Source organism: Dama dama, chromosome 21 (genome assembly GCF_033118175.1).
Source record: "Dama dama isolate Ldn47 chromosome 21, ASM3311817v1, whole genome shotgun sequence".
Taxonomy (NCBI): Eukaryota; Metazoa; Chordata; class Mammalia; order Artiodactyla; family Cervidae; genus Dama; species Dama dama.
The window spans coordinates 28,023,028-28,046,129 of NC_083701.1; the positions used below are offsets into that span (position 1 = coordinate 28,023,028).

Consider the following 23,102-nt stretch of genomic DNA (forward strand, 5'->3'; position numbering starts at 1 on the left):
AAAGCAATGAATGGAATGATAATAAGTAGTCACATTTTAGCAGAACACTAAAAAAAAACAAAAAGACATTATTACTGGAAGTTATGTGGAAAGAACCTTAGCAACAAAGGTCAACAACTGGCACTTATGGAACATCTGCTAATCTATAAGGCACTTCTTGGCACAATTTCATTATAGGTTCATGTTATACCAAAAAACTTTAATTTGCTTTTTAAAAATAAATTATTATTAGATAAATAAATCATAACCAACCATCCTGGGGATTTGGTTATATCACTGCAGTTACTGTCTGGGTTGTAAATATGACTCTTTTTTAAAAAAATGAGGGTAAGTGTCTAGTTAAATGTTACAACTACTTTCTATAACATAATTGCAAAAGAGTGAATTCTTGCCACCAAATAGGTACAGCTCATAGTGTATGAACTGGAATCCAGTTAACAAAGAGGATTTATTTAGTCAACTGGAAGAAATACTAGACCTTGAGATTAAACTCACCAGGCAGTGAAAATATGCAAACATGCCACATCATCTCTTTTGTGTCTGCTTGTGGCTCTCTTTTATAATACTGGTTGATCTGGAAGGTTTCTGACATTTCAAAAGTGCTATTGTAATGACAACACTTCCAACTATGAGGTTAACTTCAAAAAGTGTATTTTGAGGTGTTCCAGTAGTAGTTCTGCAATCTTACAAAGCTTACGGACTGAAAACCAGCAGAATGCTTCCAGTGCATAGCTAAGACAGTCTGCACAGCCAAAAACAACCGGTTGAGCAAGGACAGTTTTAATTGGAATTGGGACCTTACAAAATTATTAGAATTGGGGCTGTATAAATGCTTCTCCAAAGCATGATATTAATACATTGATTGATAAATCCCAGCTGAATACCTTATAAAGTACTTTTGAGCAGGTGTCCAAAGGATCTTCTTTCTTCTCCTCACTGAACTGATTGGAGGTTCTCAAATGATGCCAATTCTTCATTCATCCTACCTTCTTGTGTAAGGGCAGGCAGATTAATCAATAGTCTTTTATCTAGTAGATTAAATATATAAAGGACTTTTCCTTGAAGCTTGTGATTTTAAGCTAAATTTGGAAATGCAAAATGACATGCAAAAATAGAAGATTCATCTAAACTGAGTAAAAGATTTTTGACCTCTTATCAGCCTTTTTCAACATAATAATGTCAGCGTATATGAATCAGCTTGCTACTGGCAGATATTATGGTCTCATTGATTTTAGAGTCTTTAACTACCTTACGTTTCTCTATAGAAATCTCTGAATCAGCTATTTTAATGCCCATGAAACCGTCGTTGAAGCAGCTGCTAGCAGCCTATTCTATTAATGGTTTAATTCTAGTGTTTGTTACTGGGATCATACATTAAGTTACCAAGAGACATCTAGATAAAGTAGTTGTGTTACCATCAATTCAAATAATACTTAGAGCCAAAAGGGTCTTGGGTGCTTAAAATGAAGTAAATACGCCCCAGACGAACCTGACATGATAATTGGCTGAAAGCAAGATGACAGTAAAAGGCAATCACAAACCTTTTAGTCTGGTAGTTCTCAAGTGAGGGTAATCTTACATTTTTTTATTGAGAGAAGTAAGAATCTAAGTGCAGTTGTAATTAAATTGTCCCAGAGTCTTCAGAAGGTAGATGTGAGCAAAAAGAAATGTCTGAAGCTGATTGCATTGATCCCATAGACTAGTGCAATTTATGCCAACACTTAGCTGTCAGGTGTAATAATGAACTGCCCTTTGGAGCCACCATTGAGCTAGCGAGAGGGCATTACCAACCTCCAGTCAAGATGTGTCCTTTGAATTGTGTTTCCAAAATGTAAACATCAAATAAGAAAACAATACTGGTAGCCTTTCAGCTTATCTGAGCATACCTCTGGAAAGCTTCTTCTGAAAGATAACTGCAAATAGACAAAGTAATGTCATAGTATTTTGGCAGACAATATAGCATTTATCATTTCAATTCCTATTCTAACTAATGAAAATCTCTGCATTATTCAAAATGCAAAGTTAAGCCTTGCTCATGGACTGAAAGCTGTCAGCCATCCTTAAAAATTAATAACTACCTGCCTTTCTCCTCTGCAGTGCTTAAGTGGTTCTATGGGACTAACATTTCAGCTGATGGACATTTCTGAAGGGTAATAAATGCTTGAGGAAACATTTATTTCCAGCCACCCATCTTAGTTACCTTTCAGACTCTTGTGCCATTTCCTATAAAGACTATGATTGCAGGTCAAAGACAATGAAATAAAAAGCTCACAAAAGCAAGAGTGCTGCTATGTAGGGTCAATACTGTTCATCATTCATTCTCATGAAAAAGCCTATTTATCTGTTTCACTTTTTATTTCTTTTTTTAATATCTATCAATCTCTTTGAACACTTTTGTGGGACTGGGATATTTGGAACCTGTGGTAGTAAAAACATGTCAACATCTTGTTTGTGAACCATTTACTGCTGAAAATGAACTTGTGGGATGGCTACTGTCTTGTCAGTTTTACTAAAAATAGCTTTTTTAATTCAAGGAGGTGTGGAGGGGAAGCAAAGACGCTGACAAATAATATTAACTTTATAAATATAGTCAGGTTTTTTCAGAGGATCTTTTGCGAGCGCTGCTTCATCTGATATTAGGTTGCAGATTGGGAATGGAGCTTCTGTTGGGTTTGAAAAGCCCAGTCTATGATGTATATGTTGAATGGCTGAAGAAAGGTACATTGAAAACCCTAAGTGTTAGTTTTTTAAAAGAAAACAAATTCCCCAGATGTGGGTTCAGTATTTTATTTTGAAAATCTCAAAATACCTCCTCATACAACTGTTTGACCCTTGCTAATGTAGTTTGGGAAACTTTTTATTGGAATGAAGCGCAAGCTTTGGAAAAATAATTGCATATCTGCTGTCCTTGAGACTTCCCATAGGTTAGTGTTCATGTATTTGCCTGTCTTTCCATGAATTCCTGTTAAGAGAACAAGGTGATAGCACCATAGCAATGATGTGAACTGGAAATAAAAATAACCCTTAGGTCCTGCTAAGAATTTACCAGAGAAGCTAATGGGAGGGAAACTGACCAGTTTGAGTGTTAATTTCCAGCTTCCCTTCCTTCCTTTTGTTATGTCTGGAAAAGCCTTAGAGAAAGAATGTGACCCAGAGGTCAGGCAGTAGAGGACAGAGAGAAAGCAGCAGAGGCCTGGATGATCCTCAGAAGACAAAACATTTCTTTATTTTGTGAGCTTTACAATATGTGGATGTTTGAGGGTTGTTGGGCTGCACCCCACAGGCTTATAAGCCCTGTACTTACCCAGCCTCAAGACTGAAGAAAGAGCCCAGAGTCAGCATCAAAGACATCAGTGGTTTCATGGATGGGGGATTTTACACGTCCTAGTATCTCTCAAGAGGGATGTCATCAACACCCAGCTCCCCAAACCAGTAAGTCAAAGAGGGACTCTCCATGAAGTCAAGATAGCAAAGCCATCTTACTAAAACCAGCTCCAAAGTCGGGGCTAACCTCACAGTGAAATGGCGCCTAGACAGTCAGAAACGGGTTTAATTTTTCTGTGTTTCCACTTGAAACTGTATGTTAGAAATTTTTTAAATGAAAGTGGTCCTCACTCTGCCAATACCTAGCTCTGTGCCCATTAACAAATAGAATCTCCCATTAGGGGGCCCCCAAGCACTCAGCTCTAACATCACAGCCCTGTGGATGACGCCCAGAGCCAGGAGTATCTCAAGGCACCATTAAGTGCATCACCTTTTCTTCATTCATTTCCAAATGGTAAATATCAGGTAGCTATTCAAGACATGCTGATCTCTCTGCTCCAGACTAACAGCCCAGGCAGTGTGAAGGCAAGCCCTCTACACAGATGCCCATCAACTCAAAAGAGACATGATCTCACCTCTGTACAACTGGGGTCAGACAGGTTGGAGCTCCCTAGTTCTTATGGTTACCGAGAGCCCAAGCTGTGGGGCATGCCCTTCCCTGAGAAGGAAGACTGAAGGATCTGCCAACCAGATGGTACAGAATGGAAGATGAGAGATTTGGGAGCCAGAGGTGATTATGAGGAAACAACTGAAAAAAAGAGAGTTCACATCCTCATGGTATCCTAAATGCAGTAAGAAAAAGAAAGGGGGGGTGGGGTGGCGGCAGTAAGGATTTTATGTGGATCCTGGGCAATAGTTTTTATTATTTATCCAATAATAGTGTGTTATTAGTGGGAAAATTTAGAAGCCCAAGGGAGAGAGGAGCTAGCAGTATTCTGACATGGTTCCTTGTATTTCTATTTTAATTCTAAAATCAGCAGCCCCATCCCAACCCATCCCCATCCTTCTCAGTCATCCAACTGAGCTGCTTAGCCAGCCCTACCGCGGGTATGCTAAGCCCTCGTTTCTCTCCAGCCATCCCGGAGCTGCCTGGTGATCGGTCCCTGAGTGGCAGAGAAGCACGTACTGTACCCGCTGGCCCTGATGCTGCCCCATGAGGGCGCGTGTGTGAGGACCCCCTCTGCTTCTCCCTCTCATGCATTCCAAATCAATTGCATCTCCTGGTCCGTGAAAACTGCAGCCTTAGAGCTCCCTACACTGCAACTTTGGAGTCCTTACTCTCATTTTAAGAATAAGGACATGAAGCCCAGACAGGTGATGTAATTGTGGCATCTTTGTCCTCCTCTGCGCTGCACTGACAGCATCAGACTCTAAGATAGCAAAGAGAAGGCAAGCCAGCAGACATGGCTTCCCACAGGCTCCTCGGGTGTCTCTTCCATCAGAGGTGTCTGTATTTATCCATGATTTTCTTCTTGATGACACAGAAAAGGGAGGTCTTCACTCTGTCCTGGGGCTCTTGTGGCTCCTCTGTCCATCCTTCCCAAGTATTCAGGCAGCTGGTGTCATTAATGATTCTCTCTCCACCTCCCTGGCTTTATCTCTTTCTCCCTTCCCCATCCTAGTTTCTCCCTCTCTTTGGATCTTTTTCTCCAGCTTGTGAATAAAGCTGTGCGTGCATGCTCAGTTGCTTCAGTCCTGTCTGACTCTTTGCCACTCTATGGACTGCAGCCCGCCAGGCTCCTCTGTCCATAGGATTTCCCAGGCAAGAATACTGGAGTGGGTTGTCTTGCTCTCCTCCAGGGGATCTTCCCAGCCCAGGTATTGAACCCATGTCTGCTCTTGCTGTCTTCTTTCTCATCTCTCTTCTATTTGCTCTTGCTCTCTCTCTCTCTGATTGTAAAAGCACAAAGTCTAGGTTAGAGTAAATGGCGTACCCTGAGAACATCTTTCTTTGCTGTATACAGTTCAGTCAACTGCCAAGCTTGAACGTATGTGCTTGTATCAGGGGCTTGCCAGCTGTTTGCCATTTGTGTGTTCTTCTGGCATACATACAGGGAGCTTGGGTTGCATTTCCCAAGCTCCCTGCAGTTGGGTGTCCCATGACATTGAATTCCAGATCATGGAATGTGAGCAGAAGAGACACCCCCACTTCTAGGCTTGGCCCCCAAATCCTGCCCTATGTGGTTCTCCATGTTCTTCCCCTTTCTGCCTCTTGGTTACAGACCAGCATGGAAGCTTTGGAAGTCACATGTTCAAAATGATGGAGCCACCACGGTGAATAAATATTGAAATAAACGTTGGAATTTATTTCTCCAGTAAGTAAACATCTCAAATGATTTGAGTTTGTTCCATGTTAAGGGATTTTCTGGTGGCTCAGAAGCTAAAGAATCTGCCTGCAATGCAAGAGACCTGGTTTTGATCCCTGGAGAGGGAAGATCCCCTGGAGAAGGGAATAGCAACCCACTCCAGTATTCTTGCCTGGAGAATTCCATGGACAGGGAAGCCTGGAGGGCTATGATCCATGGTGTCACAAAAAGTCAGACATGACGGTGACTTTCACTTTCTTTCACTTAAAGGAATTTTCAACTAGGAAGCAGGACCTCAATTCCAAGGTGATTCTCACTTTGCACTAATGGATTTTCGGAGCTTTTTAAAATAGTTGGTGGAACAGGAGGAGATCTCATTCCATATCCTTCCAATGTGACTAATTCAGCAGCCCACAGCATTGGGACTCAGATGATGTTAGATTTGAGTTAGACATAAGACTTTACTCCTGTCAAGAATTTCTTTCAGGTTGGCTTTATACTCACTAACCCTTTATAACATTTTATTGTCTTCCCCTGTGACTCAGATGTTCTGTTGACATTCCACTTACTTCTTTCAACCATATCTCTTGATGGTGTTCTGTGTTCTTTCTATATTCTAGGTGGGTTGCCAATTCTTGCAGTGCTCAACTGGATTCGGCATTTTCCAAAATCTCTTCTTGTTCTGTAGTCATTGACCTTTCCGTGTCTGAAAGTATAGTCCAGATCCAGAATATTATTGTTTAATTTTAGGACTTAAACAAGTTTAAGTAGCTAATCCTTTATTGATTTGATTAATTAGTTCAAGAAACAGTTACTGAAAGACCGCTATGTATTAGACCCACAAGGATACAGAGATGAATAAGCCTTGGTCCTTTTCTTAGGAGATCTCACATCTAAAAAGTGAGCCAGGTATGTAAATAATGATGGACAAGTGAAGAGCAGATCATGATCTGCATAAAGTGAATCAGATGCACGGGAAAAGATTAGCAGAGGCTAATTGTTATAGCATCAAGCATGGCTGCTTAGAGCCTGAGAACATGGTCTTATATGAAGAAAATTACAAGGAAGAGGACATTAAAATGCTGGCAAAAAGATATGTCAAACCAGTGTGGGAAAACCATGGGGTACTCACGAAGTGATGTGTATGGGGTCTGTTCAGTTCACTAAGTGAACAACAGGGTCAGTCTTTGAGGGACCTTGGATTCTGTCTTATACCAGTGTTAAGTCTAAGTCACTTTAGTCATGTCTGACTCTTTGTGATCCCATAGACTGTAGCCTGCCAGGTTCCTCTGTCCATGGGATTCTCCAGGCAAGTGAGTCCCAACCTATTTTATATCTTGGCACTTATAGAGAAAAGTCAAATTTTATGAGGCACACTGTGACAAATAAGTTACTTTTTCCCAGCAATAAATGACCACCCCAGACCACCAGCAAGCATGTGGGCATGAGCATGCCCACCCCCTGCCCCCCCACACACACACACATCAGGGAATTAGGGAATCAATATCCTGTCAGCTGTACCTACTCAGGTCTCAACAGCTGGGATGCTCTGATAGATGATGTGGAATCAATGAAAAGATTTAATCTTGGGAAGAATATGATCAGATTCAATTTTCTTTGAACAGTCATTCATAGAAAGAGAAAGGAATTTATAAAATGATCTCAGAAGAAATGGCATTTTGGGGATGGAGTCTGTCCTAGAAATTGGAAAACCAAAAGTAATAAGAGAGGCTATTTTAAAAAGGAAAAAGAATATTCAAAGGGGAAATGTTCAAAATTGTAGAAGCAGACAGGAAAAAATGAATTATAGAGACTTCAAAGTCAACAAGTATTTGTCACTTGATTTATAGAGCAAAATAAAACATTAGCTAGATTTAAATGAGTGATAAAAATATATTGGGGAAAAATTGAATAAGAAAAATGCATTGTATAAGGGGGGGAAATGTACCTGTTTAGACAAATTCTTAGAGCTGTTTCTAGCCCTTACCTTTTTAATTTAATATTTTTTTTCTGAGTCATTCCATTCTGCTTTATTGACCCCAAACAGATTTTAGAAACTCACTGTGCTATTGTTTAATTATTATTTACTCTTGGAAAATTTTAAAGTGGAAAGAAACTGTGTGCTCTGATTATGGGAACATCTTCCTTCAGAAATGTGGACCCATGAGAAAAACAAAAGAGGAAATTCATCCAAATAAAAAATGAAAAGGGAGCTCCAAAAATGGAAAAGGGAGGCATTTCCAGAATTTTTAAAAATCTTGTTTCCTCCAGAATAAAATATTCCACTGAATGAGCCCAATAGTAATGACACAAAGGCCTTCAGCCAGCCCTGATTTTGAGCATACAGTAATTGAAAATTTATAAAAACTTTGAAAGAGACTTCAGGAAAGCCAAATTGCAGTTGATAATAGTAAGCAGCCATTCCACCCAATCACTGATGAAGATGAACCAAAGGGTTAGCAGTGTATCTACAAAAGGGAAAGAGTACAACCTGTGTGGCTTTTAAAAAGCTGAGTAACTTTAAAGGGAATGTCTCAGCCCTGTCTGACTCTTTGCAACCCCATGGACTGTAGCCCACCAGGCTCCTCTGTCCATAGAATTCTGTAGGCCAGAATACTTGGAGTGAGTTGCCATTTCCTATTCCAGGAGATCTTCTCGATCCAGGAGTTGAAGCCACATCTCCTGAATCTCCTGCATTGGCAAGCGGATTCTTTACCACTGTGCCACCTGGGAAGCACTTTAAAGGGAATAGAAAACAATTTTTTTTTTTAAAAGGGGGAATATACGTAAACATATCGCTGATTCACTTTCCTGTACAGCAGAAACAAACAACATTGTCAGGCAATGCTTTGCCAACAAAAGCTAATTTTATAAAAGCAAATATACCATTAAAGATGAAAACTGAAAAGGAAAAAGAAAAGAACCTAGGTCCTTTCTTCCTGAATATGAGAAAAGAAAACCAAAAAGTGTATGTGTGCATTGAGGAAGAAGGTTGTGGGAGCCAGGATGTCCTAGGCATTTTTATAAAGATGATACAACTCTAGCAGTCAAGAGTGAGAGAAGAAATTACAGCAGCAGATGCTTTATTATCAAAGCACCTTGTAGGGACAGTTTAACTAGGTTCCCCTCGCACAAGAATCAAGACAAAATGCTAGAGACTGTCCATGGTATCCTTACAGAAAAGCACTATAGATTTATAGAATACAAAATAGAAATATTGTATTTTCTATTCAAATCATGTCATAGAATAAGCGTAGCCATGCACCTAAAGGAATAATACTGAAAGCATTGGGGAAATGTCACTCTGTTCACTTTGCACAAAGGGGATGTATTACGTACAAAGAATCCCATAGAGTGACTTAAAATACCGAGAAAAAAGAAAGTGATTTCCCCTCAGTGTCTGTGCTACTGTGAGGAAAAAGGACTAGAGAATAAAGGCAATGCCAGTTAAAAGCTAAAAAAAAAAGAAAGGCTCAAGAGTGCATGCCAAGTCACTTTAGTCATGCCTAGCTCTTTGCAGCCCTCTGGATTGTAGCCCACCAGGCTCCTCTGTCCAATGGATTCTCCAGGCAAGAATACTGGAATAGGCTGTCATGCCCTCCTCCAGGGTATCTTCCCAACCCAGGGATCAAACCCACCTCTCTTAGTCTCCTACATTGGCAGGTGTGGCAGGTGAGTTCTTTACCACTAGCACCAACCAAATCAAATGTCTCGTTAGCAAGAATTCAATATGTAAAGTTTATCATTACAATAACAGAATTTTAGGATGTAATTCAAATATTAAACAATTGTGAAAACAATGCCCCCACCAAAAAAAACTGTTTAATAGTTGTAGAATTTTGTATTGCTATAAAATGAGCATCTAATTAATAGTCTGCCATTATTAAAGTCTAGCTCAATCATATGGCCTCCCTGATGACTCAGCGATAAAGAATCCTGCTGCCAACGCCTGCCTAATGCAGGAGACGTGAGTTCTATCCCTGAATTGGGGAGATCCCCTGGAGAAGGAAATGGCAACCCACTCCAATATTCTTACCTGGGAAATCCCATGGACAGAGGAGCCTGGCAGGCTACAGTCCATGGGGTCACAAAGAGTCAGACACAACTCAGCAGCTAAACAACAACAAACAATCAAATGTAACAGAGTATGATATGACAAATATTGTGGGTATGATCTTTAAAAATGAAAAATGTGCCTTCCTTATTTTGGCAAAATCAGATTTAGCATTTGAAGCTTATCTTTAGAATAATGGCGGGCTTCCTTGGTGGCTCAGATGGTAAAGAATCAGCCTGCAATGCTGGAGACCCTGGTTCGATCCCTGGGTTGGGAAGATCCCCTGGAGAAGGAAATGGCAACCTGCTCCAGTATTCTTGCCTGGAGAATTCCATGGACAGAGGAGCCTGGCTGCAGTCCATGGGGTCGCAAAGAGTCAGACACAAGTGAGCTACTGACACTTTAGAATAATGGCAGTTATCCTCTACCAACGTGATTGAGCAAACATAAATGTATTGCAGATATTGATGAACAAGTCTTAAACATAAAATGAAATATTTATTGGAAGTGTGCCTCTTAATAAAATGAACAGGGTGGTTTTGTTTCAATTAGTTTATGTATTCATAGATGAATATTAGTTATTGCTAGAATATAATAGGTACCTGAGGTACTTTTTACCTCATTTCAATATAAGAATGAGAGGAAATTTGTTACAGCAATGTCACTCAATTGTTTTAATTCCTTCTCTCCCCAAATAGTTTTAAGAGCTTACCTTGTACCAGGCACTGTTCTAAGTTCTGGGGAAATAGTGAACAAAACCAGACAAGGTCAGATAAAAATTTTTATCTCATAAAACTTAAATTATAGTGAATGAGTTAGATATCAGGTAAGTTTTTTTTTAAGTGAAATATATAGTGCGTGTGTGCATGCTCAGTCATGTCCGACTCTGTCATCCCATGAACTGTAGCCCACTAGGCTCCTCTATCCATGGGATTTCCAGGCAAGAATACTGGAGTAGGTTGCCATTTCCTTCTCCAGATGATCTTCCCAACCCAGGGATTGAAACTGCATCTCTTGTGTTTCCTTGCATTAGCAGGCAGATTCTTTACCACTAAGCCACCTGGAAAGCCCAATATATATAGTACAATATGGTAAACAGTGATAAACGCAAAAGAGAAAAAACAAAGAAGGAAAGAAGATAGGATAAGTGGGACTTATAAAGTGGCTGAAGTATATGTCAAAAAGTATATGTGATCCATTATCAAAAATTATTTTTTAGGGAAGGATAAATTAGCAGTTTGGGATTAAAATATACACACTAATATATATGAAATAGATGACCAAGAAGGATGAACTGTTTATCACAGAGAACTATACTCAATGTCTTGTAATAACCTATAATGGAAAAGAATATAAAAGATATATATCTATATATAAATAAATGTGTGTAACTGAAATACTGAAACAGGACATTGTAAACTATCATTCAATAAAGATTGTTAGATTATTTTAAAGTACTACAAGTGATAAATAAATTCTGTCCTCCTTCAGTTATTTTAGAAGCTACCTACCTTGTCATTAGTAGCTGTTACTTTATCATCCCTCATAAGAAATGAAAGCTTCCCTTTGGTTTAGTACCTTGGAGCCTTTTGCCCTGGGGAGTGCAATAAGATGAGAGTCTATCCAGATGGTTGAGATACATGCCTTCAGTCAAGTGGAAAGTAGGTAGTTGTAGAAGAGGATGACTGAACCCAGAACCAGAATGGCCACAGGTACCTTCTCAGGACACACACATTTTGAAATAACACTTTTGGAATTGGCTACCTTAAATTGGCTTTCTGGGTGGCTAAGATGGTAAAGAGTCTGTCTGCAACACAGGAGACACAGGTTCGATCCCTGGGTCGGGAAGGTCCCCTGGAGAAGGGCATGGCATCCTCCTCCAATAATCTTGCCTGGAGAATTCCATGGACAGAGGAGCCTGATGGGCTACAGGCCATGGGGTCGCAAAGAGTTGGACACGACTGAGAAACTAACACTTCCACCTCCACCTTAAATGACACATCATTTAGGAAGTCCTCACATCCCCTGAGGCATGCACTCCCCAGCTGAAGACAGCTGGCCTCTTATTGCTTCCCCACCCCGACCCCACAAGAGGAGGAGGGACTGGGGCCCCCAGACAGACGTGTGGTTTCTTCCAGACCCTCCAGACTCTCCCAATGACACCCCGCAGTGTTTCCCAGGCCACAGTGCCGTCTGAGTCATCGTGCTGTATCAGTTTTCCACATCAGGGCCTTTGCCTGAGGGGGACCAGAAGAAGTCAGATGGACCCATTTTGCATGGCTGATAGCAGGCAAAAAGAGGTAAACATGCTGGAAGACTGACCTGGCCAAGGCCACCTCTAGGGTGGCAGACTCTGCCCTTCCAGTGAGGCTGACTTCTCCCTGAGCATCTCAGGGGTCCCACGTGAAGAAGTTTCCCTTCTTCAGTTCCCAGTGCTTTCTGAAAGGTGTAAGGGGTGGTAAATTTCCTGCATTATAAAGAGAACAATCATGAACATTCATAAAGCTTGCCCGTGGGCTGCCATCTGCCTGTTTGAACAGCTCTTAACGTTCCCACAGCCCCAGCCACCTCCTCTGGGGGTCAGCGGCGTTTCAGGGCACAGTCAAGTTCACCGGGTCCAGCAGAGCCATGGGGGCACCATGCCTGCACCCACTCTGTGTGATGTGAGCTGCCCCACCATGGTCTGCGGTTTGGCACAGCGGGTCGTGCCCTCTGAAAGCTCAGATTCTTCAGACAGGGGGAGGCAGCAGATCAGCGATGCTGTGGGCCAGCTCGTTCCCTAGTAACGCAGGCAGAGTTCAGGTGCCAGCTCCCTCAGAAATCACCAGTCTCTCCTAAAAGCCTTCATTACCTACGGGGGTCTGCAAAATCCTCCCTGTGGTCTGTTAAGGGCCTCTCTGCATGAACTCAGTGGATGGTGAGCGTCTGCCCTGGCTTTTCTCTTATGAATTCCTATCACAGAACGAGTAAATCACAATGTAACGGCCCCCATATTTGAGTTCTTTAGAAGCCTGAGCAGTGCTCCCTTAGGCAGTATTGCTGGCAGCCTATAAAATAAATGCTTATTAGAATAGTCTCATAACGACATAGCAGGAACAGTGATAGAGCAAGAAGCAGGTTCAGAGTAAATCTGTTAATTGATCCTCATCCTCCCAAGTCTTCTCATTTCTCTGAGCTAATGGCAATGGTAGATTGTCTCTGTTTTTCCCAATCAGAGACAAGGCAGTGTGCAACAGAACTGGATCAGAAAAAAAATGCCTGCATTCTGGTTCATTCTTTGGTGTGTGTGTGTGTGCGCACTTAGTCGTGTCCAACTGTTTGTGACCCCATGAACTGTAACCCGCCAGGCTCCTCTGTCCATGGGGATTCTCCAGGCAAGAATACTGGGGTATATTGCCATGCCCTCCTCCAGGGGATCTTCCCAACCCAGGGATCGAACCCACATGTCTTGTATCTTCTGCATCGTCAGGCGAGTTCTTTACCAGCTGAGCCACCAGGGTGAATCTAGTTAAACCTGGGACATAAATGATAGCTTGAGTGCTCACTGAAAATGGCCTGTCTTGCTTTAGGTGTCAGGCAGGATTGCAGTGTCCAAATGAAGCCCTGAGTTGGTAGTACTGAGTTATCAATTAGAAACCTCACTGATGACCAAAAGTTCCCTGTAGTCATACAGAAGACTCAGTTGTGAATCTCTTACAAGTGGAAAAGTGAAAAACAAAAAAAGAAAAGTGAAACTGTCAGTCAGTCGTGCCTTACTCTTGCCACCCCATGGACTGTAGCCTACCAGGTTCCTCTGTCTATGGAATTTTCCAAGCAAGAATACTGGAATGGGTAGTCATTCTCTTCTCCAGAGGATCTTTCTGACCCGGGTCTCCAGCATTGCAGGCGGATTGTTTACCATCTGAGCCACCAGGGAAGCCCCACAAATGGGAAGCAGGTCTATGTTTGTACAGTAAGATGATGCTGTAAATCCAGAGTGGCTTTGGAGTTCCTCCAGGTCAGTGAGAACCCCTGTCTGGGATCTGCCATGGGGAGAGTGAATAGCCACAAAGATGTTCCAATGCAAGTAACATAATTTGTTCCAAGAAGTCGCTTGGCTCTGCGGTTGGAAGTTGGCACAGGAAATACATTTGAAAGGACTACGAACAATGGGGTTTCCTGGCTGTGGGCTCTCCCCAAGGGATCTTTGATAGTAACACCTCCGTTTCCGAGAATGGGTGAAGAGGGCAATGTTCTCTGTAACTGGCTTTTCTGCACCATTGATGCCAGCTCTTAATCGTGCTGATTTTTCTCTTCTACATTTTAAGACTTTAATAACCAGAGAATTCAAGTCAATTATCCTGCAGGTCACTCAGCAAGTTGTGCACAACCCCCTACCCTCTGTCTTCCTCATCTCCTCCAAGGCCACTCTTCTGCCAAAGACCCTTAGATGATGCTCTTGCTGTGATTACTTCAGACTTCATGATGTTTTGCTTCTAATTCTCCTTTTCTAATATTTCTGAAAACCCATCTACGCCTCTTCTGCTACTTCTCAGGTTTCATTGCAATTCATCTCCTTATTTCTGCTGGAGCAACTCCTTACTTCAGCAGCTTTTGTTCTCACATCTTTCTCGTTACAGTGACTTTTAGAATACATAGTCACTTCACTTTCTTGGCAGTGTGATACAACTACCACTCTGAAAGCTTAAAAGCTGAAAGATTTCCTACTGAGTTGTTTTCAAGTATTTCGTTGGGTCAAAAAACAAATTCAGTTTTTAAAGCATCATTTTTAAAAAACTTTAAAATCTATAAACACTTCAGTACTTAAACTGTATTCCTACTCTGGCAAAAGGGAAGTGTTAGTGTGTGCTTAAAAAAAAACTATTTTTCTAATGTGGAAATATTAGATTTCTGTTGTCAAAAACCACATTGTTGTGTTCCACCCATAAAAGATTCTTGCTGTTTTCAGTTTCTTAACTACCTACTTTTTCCACCTTTTTGATATGATGAATAATGCTGTTTTCAAAGATGATTCAAAATCATCTTTTGAATCTTTTAGTAAATGGCAATAAGTGAAAGCTTACAAAAAAGGAAAACATGGAAATTTATGCTCACAAAATAAGCAAACTGGACAAACTAAATATTGAGAGTTTAAAAATTTATGTCCAAATTTTTATGTGGATGTGTTTCCATTTCTCTTGGGTATATACCTAGGAGTAAGAATCCACTTGCTAATATAGGAGATGCAGGAGACATGGGTTTGATCCCTGGGTCAGAACGATCCCCTGGAGGAGGGCATGGCAACCCACTCCAGCATTCTTGCCTGGAGAATCTCCATGGACAGAGGAGCCTGGTGGGCTACAGTCCATGGGGTCGCAAGGAGTCAGACATGACTGAGCATGCACGAATGCATGGTAACTCTGTATTTCCTCTTTTAAGAACCACCTGTCTTGCAACATTTTACATTACCACCAGCAGTGCGTGAGGGTTCCAATTTCTCCACATCTTTACCAACATTTATTATCTGATTTTTATAGCCATTTTGGTGATTATAAAGTAGTATCTCATTCTGGTTTTGGCTTGCATTTCCCTAAGAATATTTTTTGTAATGCAATTGATGTTGAAAACAAGCAAACAAAACAAAGTCTTTGGGATGACAGAATGCGTTTTCTCTCTTGGCTTCTCTTCATCAATCATTTAGGGTCATTTCTGTATTTAAAGAACTACTTTGTAAATTAATCCAAGTTTCCTACAATGACTGTGAGCATTTTATAAATGAGTCTTCCACATTTTAGCTGCACTGCCTTCAAGATCAGTTGACGAACTTGTCAAATTATTCAACAAATGAAGCACCCCCAAAATCATCTTTTGAATCTTTTAGTAAATGGCAATAAGTGAAAGCTTACAAAAAAGGAAAACATGGAAATTTATGCTCACAAAACAGCAAACTGGATAAATTAAATATTGAGAGTTCAAATGTTATATGAAATTTAATTTTCAGTTTCATAGTTTCCTTTTGAAATCTCTTGACTTGAAAGACTCTTTTGACAGAGCTGCGTTTTATTTGACAAATTTATATTTTACACCAAAATGAAAAAACTTAATTTGTGAGATCTAAAAAGTATCGTCAATAAATGCAAGTTATTTTGTGTCTTGTAAAATTTTTGGCACAGAAAGATGAGCTAGATGGAAGTAAAATAGCAGTGTTTGGGCAAGTATTTGGGCTAAACTATATGACACCTGTCCTCTCTGTAGCAAACGTGCTTGGCATTTATCAGCATGAGTTTGAGAAAGTTCTGGGAGTTGGTGATGGACAGGGAAGCCAAGCATGCTGCAGCCCATGGGGTTGCAGAGTCAGATATGACTGAGCAACTGAACTGAACTGATATGGAAAATATTTTCCTAGTTAAAAGTACTATGATTTACAGAGGCAATCAAGATATCAGCAATTTCAAGTTTACTAATCATAAAAGAAGTGTTGAATAAGATTGTAAATAAATTTATAAAAATAATAAAACCGTATTGAAAAGATATGTGTATATTTTCCCCCAAAAGATCAGTGATGTAGTATATTACAGACAGACATGGAACATGGAGCAGATTCATGGCAGTACATGAATTTATACCAAAAATAATTATGTTAATGTTACATTTTAACGTTCAAATGAATATAAAGCTTTCTTTTTATTCTGCTTTAACAAATATGTATATTGATTTTTAATCTTCATTTTTATAGATAATTTTACTTTGAAATAACTTTTTAATTGAATAATTTTATTCATGAATGTATGTATTTATAATTTTGTTTCTTTTAACACACCCTTCAACTTCCAAAGGTGCCTCTGTAAGTCACAGTATCTTTAACTATGAAAATATTTTCCATATCAGTTCAGTAAATTATAGCACTACCCAACATTTTTTTTAGGGCCATTCAATTTTTAATCAACAATGTTAATTGATCAGGTGCTTTTTCCTTCTAAATTTTCACCCATTGGTCAACAAGGTCAGGGGTTGGATATTTGATTAAATATCTAATCTAATAAAAACTTAATCTAGTCTGACTAAATGACCCCTTTAGACACTGGTAGTTCTCTCTGATAAGATTCCTTTTTTAATAGAAGAATTTTTAAGTACTTTATTTATTTACTTTTTGGCTGCACGGCGTCTTCTTGCTGCCCAAGGGCTTCTCATCCCAGTGGCTTCTCTTGTTGCACTTTACAGGCTTCGTTGCCCCAGGGCATTGTAGGATCTTCCCTAAGGAAAGATCAAACCTGTGTCTCCTGCATGGGCTGGTGGCTTCTTAACCACTGGACAACCAGGGAAGTCCTGGGAAAATTGTTTCAGTGTCTCCGACTGACTCCTCTCTCACTACTTCTCTCCTTAAGGTTGCGTCCAGGTGACTTACGTACCTTGGTAGGAAAAGGATGGGCTTTTCTTGGCCCCTCTGAACTTCTAGGCTAATTCATCTTTCTCAAAATCACAGTTTACTAGCATGCCTGTCTTGAGTGGAGAATATGATAAAATATTCACAACTTGTGTACCTAAACACACACACATACCAAGCTCAGAGTGTTCCTATTCACCCACATACTTGTTAATATTAGAGTACTATAATATAACCAGAGCTTGATAGGACCTAATTAATAGCTTTAATGGACTACGGCAGGGGAAAAAAAAAAAAAAAAGGAGAAATGAGCTAAGATTAACCACAGACATTAGATTTGCAGAAGAAAGATTGAGGTTTTGATCAAAGCGGAAACAGATTAGACAGAATATTAACAAAATTAGTGAGTCTATACAGTATGATGCAAGTACCGCACTACCAGAGAGAAGTTGAAACTTTCTCTGCGAAATGCAGGTGCTTATTTGTCAGGAATGCCTTGAAGACGGAGGGCAAGGACATAGATTTTGTGACTTCTCAAAGGTCTTTCTAATAATGCAATAAATATTCTTAAAGAAAAAAAAATGGTTTCTGGCAACAAGAAGAAAAGGTATATCTTTTGATATATGAGGGGAAAGGGCATATTTGTATGCCTAAGGACAAGCACATTATTTAAAATCTAATGCTATTTAGTATACTTCATTTTTTACTAAAGCCAGTAACAACTGTGATTTTTCAGTCCCTAAGATCCCAAGTTCTGTGTGTGTTTCTTCACATTTCCCCATTTTTTTCAGGTGCTCTGTGACAACCTAGAGGAGTGGAATGGGGTGGGAGGTGGGAGAGAGGTTCAAGAGGGAGGGGACATATGTATTCATGTGGCTGATTCATGTTGGTGTATGACAGAAACCAACATAACATCGTAAAACAATTATCCTCCATTAAAAATTTTTTTTAATTTCCCCATTTTTTTGACCACTGATAATATTTTGAACAGTCTTTATATTATATACACATTCTTCCATTGTGTGATAAATATTTTTGTTAACTTTTTGTGTGTTCTTTTTAAGTCATCTACTATTATGTGAACTTGCACACTTATTCATACTGGGCTATGTTGTATTTACAGTTGATTTCATAGGTGGACTTGATGCACACTCCTACTACCAGGATCATGTTACGTTAAAGCCTGTTCATCTGTAAGTAAAGGTGTGATGAGATGGAAAATATTAATCCTTCTAACTTGGCCAAAACTAACCAAACCTGAAATAATTTGGACCTACCACTACTAATCATTGGTTTAATTTTCCACTCATATTTGAAACACACCTTTCACATGTAACCCAACATTATCATTATTATTGTTCATTCCAAAAAGGATTTCAAGTAGTACAATGATTTAAGTTTCTTAAATGATAGTTTTCTTTTTCTTGTTATTAGATTGCCAAACTGGGGGAAGAAAGGATGATTTAGTGTACAAAGCAGAGACTTAGTGTGTGTCTTGGGGGAGCATAGCAGAGGGAAAAGAGAAGAAAGATTAGGTTAGGATCCAGGCTCTAACTGTGTGGTCCCAGGGGCCGTCTTCCGTGTCTCTGAGAATAGACTTGGTTCTGTCACCTGGGTGGAGGAGGGAGGATGGATTAAATGGAATAAGGTATAAAGAGCATCTCTAAAGCTGCTTATGACTGTGCCTAGTACTCAAAAGAAAAAAAAAAAGTGTTAGTCACTCAGTCGTGTCCGACTGTTTGCAACCCCATGAACTGTAGCTTGCCAGGCTCCTCTGTCCTTGGAATTTTCCAGGCAAGAATACTGGAGTGGGTAGTATTTATTCCAGCAGAGTGAGCTAAAGGAAACACAGGCTCACATGCTACTGGAGTGGGTGGCCATTTCTTCCTCCAGGGGACCTTTCTGACCCAGGGATAGAACCCAGGTCTCCTGCACTGCAGGCAGATTCTTTACTATCTGAGCCACCAGAGAAGTCCACCTAGTCCTCAAATGTTTGACTAATCAGGAGAAAGTCAGCAACTTCAATGAAAACACCTCAAACTGGACAGATTTCAGTTGAGTATAAGGAAGGAGTCACAGTCACTTGGCTGATAAAATACTAAAAAACAAGAAAGTAGATACCATGACTGCATTCCTAGAAAACTCTAAGCAGCAAATAGACAGCTGTATAAAACAGTAGCTACCGTGTACAATTTGCATTATTATCTCACTTCATCCTCATGAAAATAATGTACTAAAAGTCCACTTTATAAATAAGGAACCTGAGATTCATAGATGATAAACGATCTTCCCAAAGTATCTCAAGTAGTTAGGGGTGGAGCTGGGGCCTTTTGGGTGAGACACTCTCACCATGACATTGTAGACTTGCTCAGATGACCTTCCCATTCTTTCAGGCTCTGTAATTTCATGATGACAGAGGGAATTGGTAACACAATCACTACTATAAGAAATACGTATGAAAGGATTCACCAGCTGCCTCTTTGCCGAAATCTGCAATTCCTGCCCCAGCTGCTTTGGGGACGGAAGCCTCTAGAAGCCTGTATTGGCTCCTCCACCTCCCCACGTGGAATTAATTTTATTCCAGCAGAGTGAGCTAAAAGAGACACAGGTGCACATGGCACACAAATCAGCACAGTGCCTGTCACATGATAGGTGTTTAAAGATACGTTGGTTTCTTAAAGCAAATCCCATTTGGAAAAGCATTCACCCCACGCCACATTCCAGAGCCAAGCAACCACCACCTCATTGCTCGTGCTACTGAGTGCTCGTGGATGGTCTGCCCCAGAAGTGGGTGTCTGTGCATGTGGGGACTTGGCAGGGGTTGTACAGTCACAAAGATGGCCAGAGCATCCGAAGTGAGAAAAGAGCTGAAGCAATGCCGAATGGTGGCTTGGACCGTCTTCTACACGCTTATGTGAAAAGAGGATGATGAATGATTTCTTTCATCCCCACTCTGAAGAATTACTCGGCAGAGAGATTGCAGTATGAAAGATGTTGGTCGGATGTAAGAAAGATCTTTTTATTAGGGGAAGTTATTAAACACAGCAATTGATTACTGATGGTAATGGAATCTCCCTTCTTGAATGACACTCACTCATCCATGTGCCTGAAAAGGGTGTTTAGTGGGATGGCCCTGAGGCATGTGATTCTGTCTCTGTTTCTTAAGGTCCCTTCCATCTCTGTGAATCCAGAATGCACGAAACATCCTGGTAAGTTTACCTAAAAGGCTGTGATCAATTCTATTCCCTCGTAAGGGCTTTTCCTTAAAAATTGAAGTATAGTAGACTTCCCTGGTGGCTCAGTGGTAAAGAATCCACCTGCCAAGCAGGAGACACAGGTTCAGTCCCTGGGGCAGGAAGATCTGCTGGAGAGGGAAATGGCAACACACTCCCAACATTCTTGCCTGGGGAATCCCATGGACAGAGGAACCTGGTGGGCTACAGTCCACGGGGTCGCAGAGTCAACTAAAACGACAAAAACAGTAGCTGATTTACAATGTTGTGCCAATCTCTGCTATTCAGCAAAATGACTCACTTATACACACATGGACATTCTTTTCTAATATTCTTTTCCATTATGGTTTATCACGAGATATTGGATATAGTTTTCCCTTTGCTATACATTAGGAGCTTGTTGTTTATCCATTCTAAATGCAATAGTTTGCATCTACCAACCCCAAACTCCCAGTCTGTCCCTCCCCCACCCCCTCTCCCCCTTGGCAACCACAAATCCGTTCTCTATCAATCTGCTTCTGTTTCATAGATACGTTCACTTGTGCCATATTTTAGATTTCACATATAAGTGATATCCTATGGCATTTGTCCTTCTCTTCCTGACCCACTTCACTTGGTGTGATAATCTCTAGTTACATCAACTACCCTGTTCACTGCTGACCTCCCACACTCTTCAGCTGAATGTGGCATCGACTACAAGCTGCAGGAAACAAGAGAACAAGTTTCTGCTTTGATAGATGATGCATGTCATTATACCAGATGAATATGGAATGCCTTCAACCGTGAAGGAAGCAGGAATCTGCAAGATCAAACTAAACCCAAAATAAAGTCATTGTACAGGAAACAATTTAGGAGGTTGGTGTGGGTTCTCCCCTCAGGTACGCAAATATGGCAGAGTTTAACCAGTTGGCATCAGTCCGCCTGCTTGATTGTTTTTTAAAAAGCCCTTGTTTTGGGTTCCATTGTAACCAGTGCAGTGATGCCATATCCCTGGTACCAGCAACAGACTGGAGGAAAAGCCAGTCTTCTGCACTAAATCGTTAGGGGGCATGCGTGAGCCCTGGCTTCTAAGCTTCATTAAGGCTCTGATTTCCATGGAGTACAAATCCAGGTTTATGGAAAAGCTGCTTTATGAAGGGAACTGGGAGAATCTTGGTCATATTCTCAAGCACATGTAGACAGGTAACTTTCAACCCTAGGTGGATGGTCACAGACAGTCCATTCACTGTAGACTTGTACCGGGAGTCCCCATTCTTGTGTTTGATTCTGTCACTGCTCATAATCATGAAGTGTCCGGTTCCAGGGCCCACAGGCCACCTGTGTGTGACTCTGTGCACTGGGGTGATGGGATGGGGTGGCAGTTCATACATGGATTTGGTCTTTCCTGCTTTGTTTCTCTTTAAAATACCGGCATCAACAAATGAACTTATTTACAAAACAAAAACAGACTCAGACACAGGAAACATACTTATGGTTACCAAAGGGGAAAGGAGAGCAAGGCATAAATTAGGAGTTTGGGATTAACAGAGACATACTACTATACGTAAGACAGATAAACAACAAGGACGAATTGTACAGCATAGGGAACTACATTCAACTACATTCAATATCTTGTAATAATCTATAAGGGAAAAGAATCTGGAAAAGGATTATATATATATATTATATATATTATTATTATACTTGTATATAAGTATATATATACTTATATATAATATATATTATAAATACTTATTATATATGAGTATTTATATATGTATATATAATATGTGTATACATATTATACATATGTGTGTGTATATATATACACACACACATCTGAATTACTTTGCTCAACACCTGAAACTAATACAACATTGTAAATCAGCTGTATTTCAATTTTTTAAAAAGGTAACACTTTACACAATGTTATGTGGCAGCCTGGATGGAAGGGGGTTTGGGGGAGAATGGATCCATATATATGTATGGCTGAGTCCTTTGCTGTTCACCGAAATTATTACATTATTAATGGGATATACCCCAATACAAAATAAAAAATTTATTTTTTTTTTTTTAAGTAACAGCATCAAGCTATCAAGACCCACTGGTTAAATAAATTGGTTTACTTCCATTTACAACTGTGTATCGATCACTTACAACATGTGAACCAGGCTCTGGGCTGGAAATAACAAAGATGAGTGATACTTGAGCTTCAACCTCCAACAGCTAATGATCCAGGAGAGGAAGCCTACATAGAAATAAGCAGATACAAAGTGATGTCCCCAAGGCAAGTTTTTGCAGAAAAGGGAATGTTTACTTCTCACTAGGGGAGAGAAGACATCACTGACTGAGCTGTGATGTCTGAGCTGACTTTGAAAAGAAGATGAAGAGTTTATCAAGAGGAAAAGAAGAAAAGGAGTGTTCCCTACATGGAGTCTCATCTGCTTGGCCACTCTGCACAGGATAAAGTTGAAATCTGTGCCTGTCCAATCTGGCCTTTGCCATAGTTCTCACATAAAGTCAGCAAACCCACAAGGAAGCAGATGTTTAAGCAGAGAAGGAATCTTGGCTCTTGGTGAGGATGCTCTGAGATCCCCAGCAGTCATTGCTTCACCATCTAAACTATGTCGTTCTTTATGCCTAAGGCTATAGAGATGCTTCCAGTGATTGTCATCTGAGTCTGGCTTGGGGGTCAAGGGGAGCATGTGCTGGGGTCCGTTATCTTGCCATGGCCTTGAGTAGGGGGTTTAACTCTCAACATAAGTACGTCCTGGGTCTCTACTAGGGTCTTCTCCGTTGCTACTGCTACACCACCTTTCATGATGGTGGAAGGGCCAGTGCAA

General features: G+C 40.5%; 1 protein-coding gene across 1 annotated transcript in view; it reads left to right on the forward strand.

The window, feature by feature from the left end:
- The window catches only part of NKAIN3 (sodium/potassium transporting ATPase interacting 3), a 359,994-nt gene that overhangs the window by 325,979 nt on the left and 10,913 nt on the right, over positions 1-23,102 (forward strand). The window contains exon 8 of the mRNA XM_061122751.1: positions 18,171-18,240. Coding sequence (XP_060978734.1) covers positions 18,171-18,240 — 70 coding nt within the window. The remainder of the gene's footprint in view (positions 1-18,170; positions 18,241-23,102) is intronic.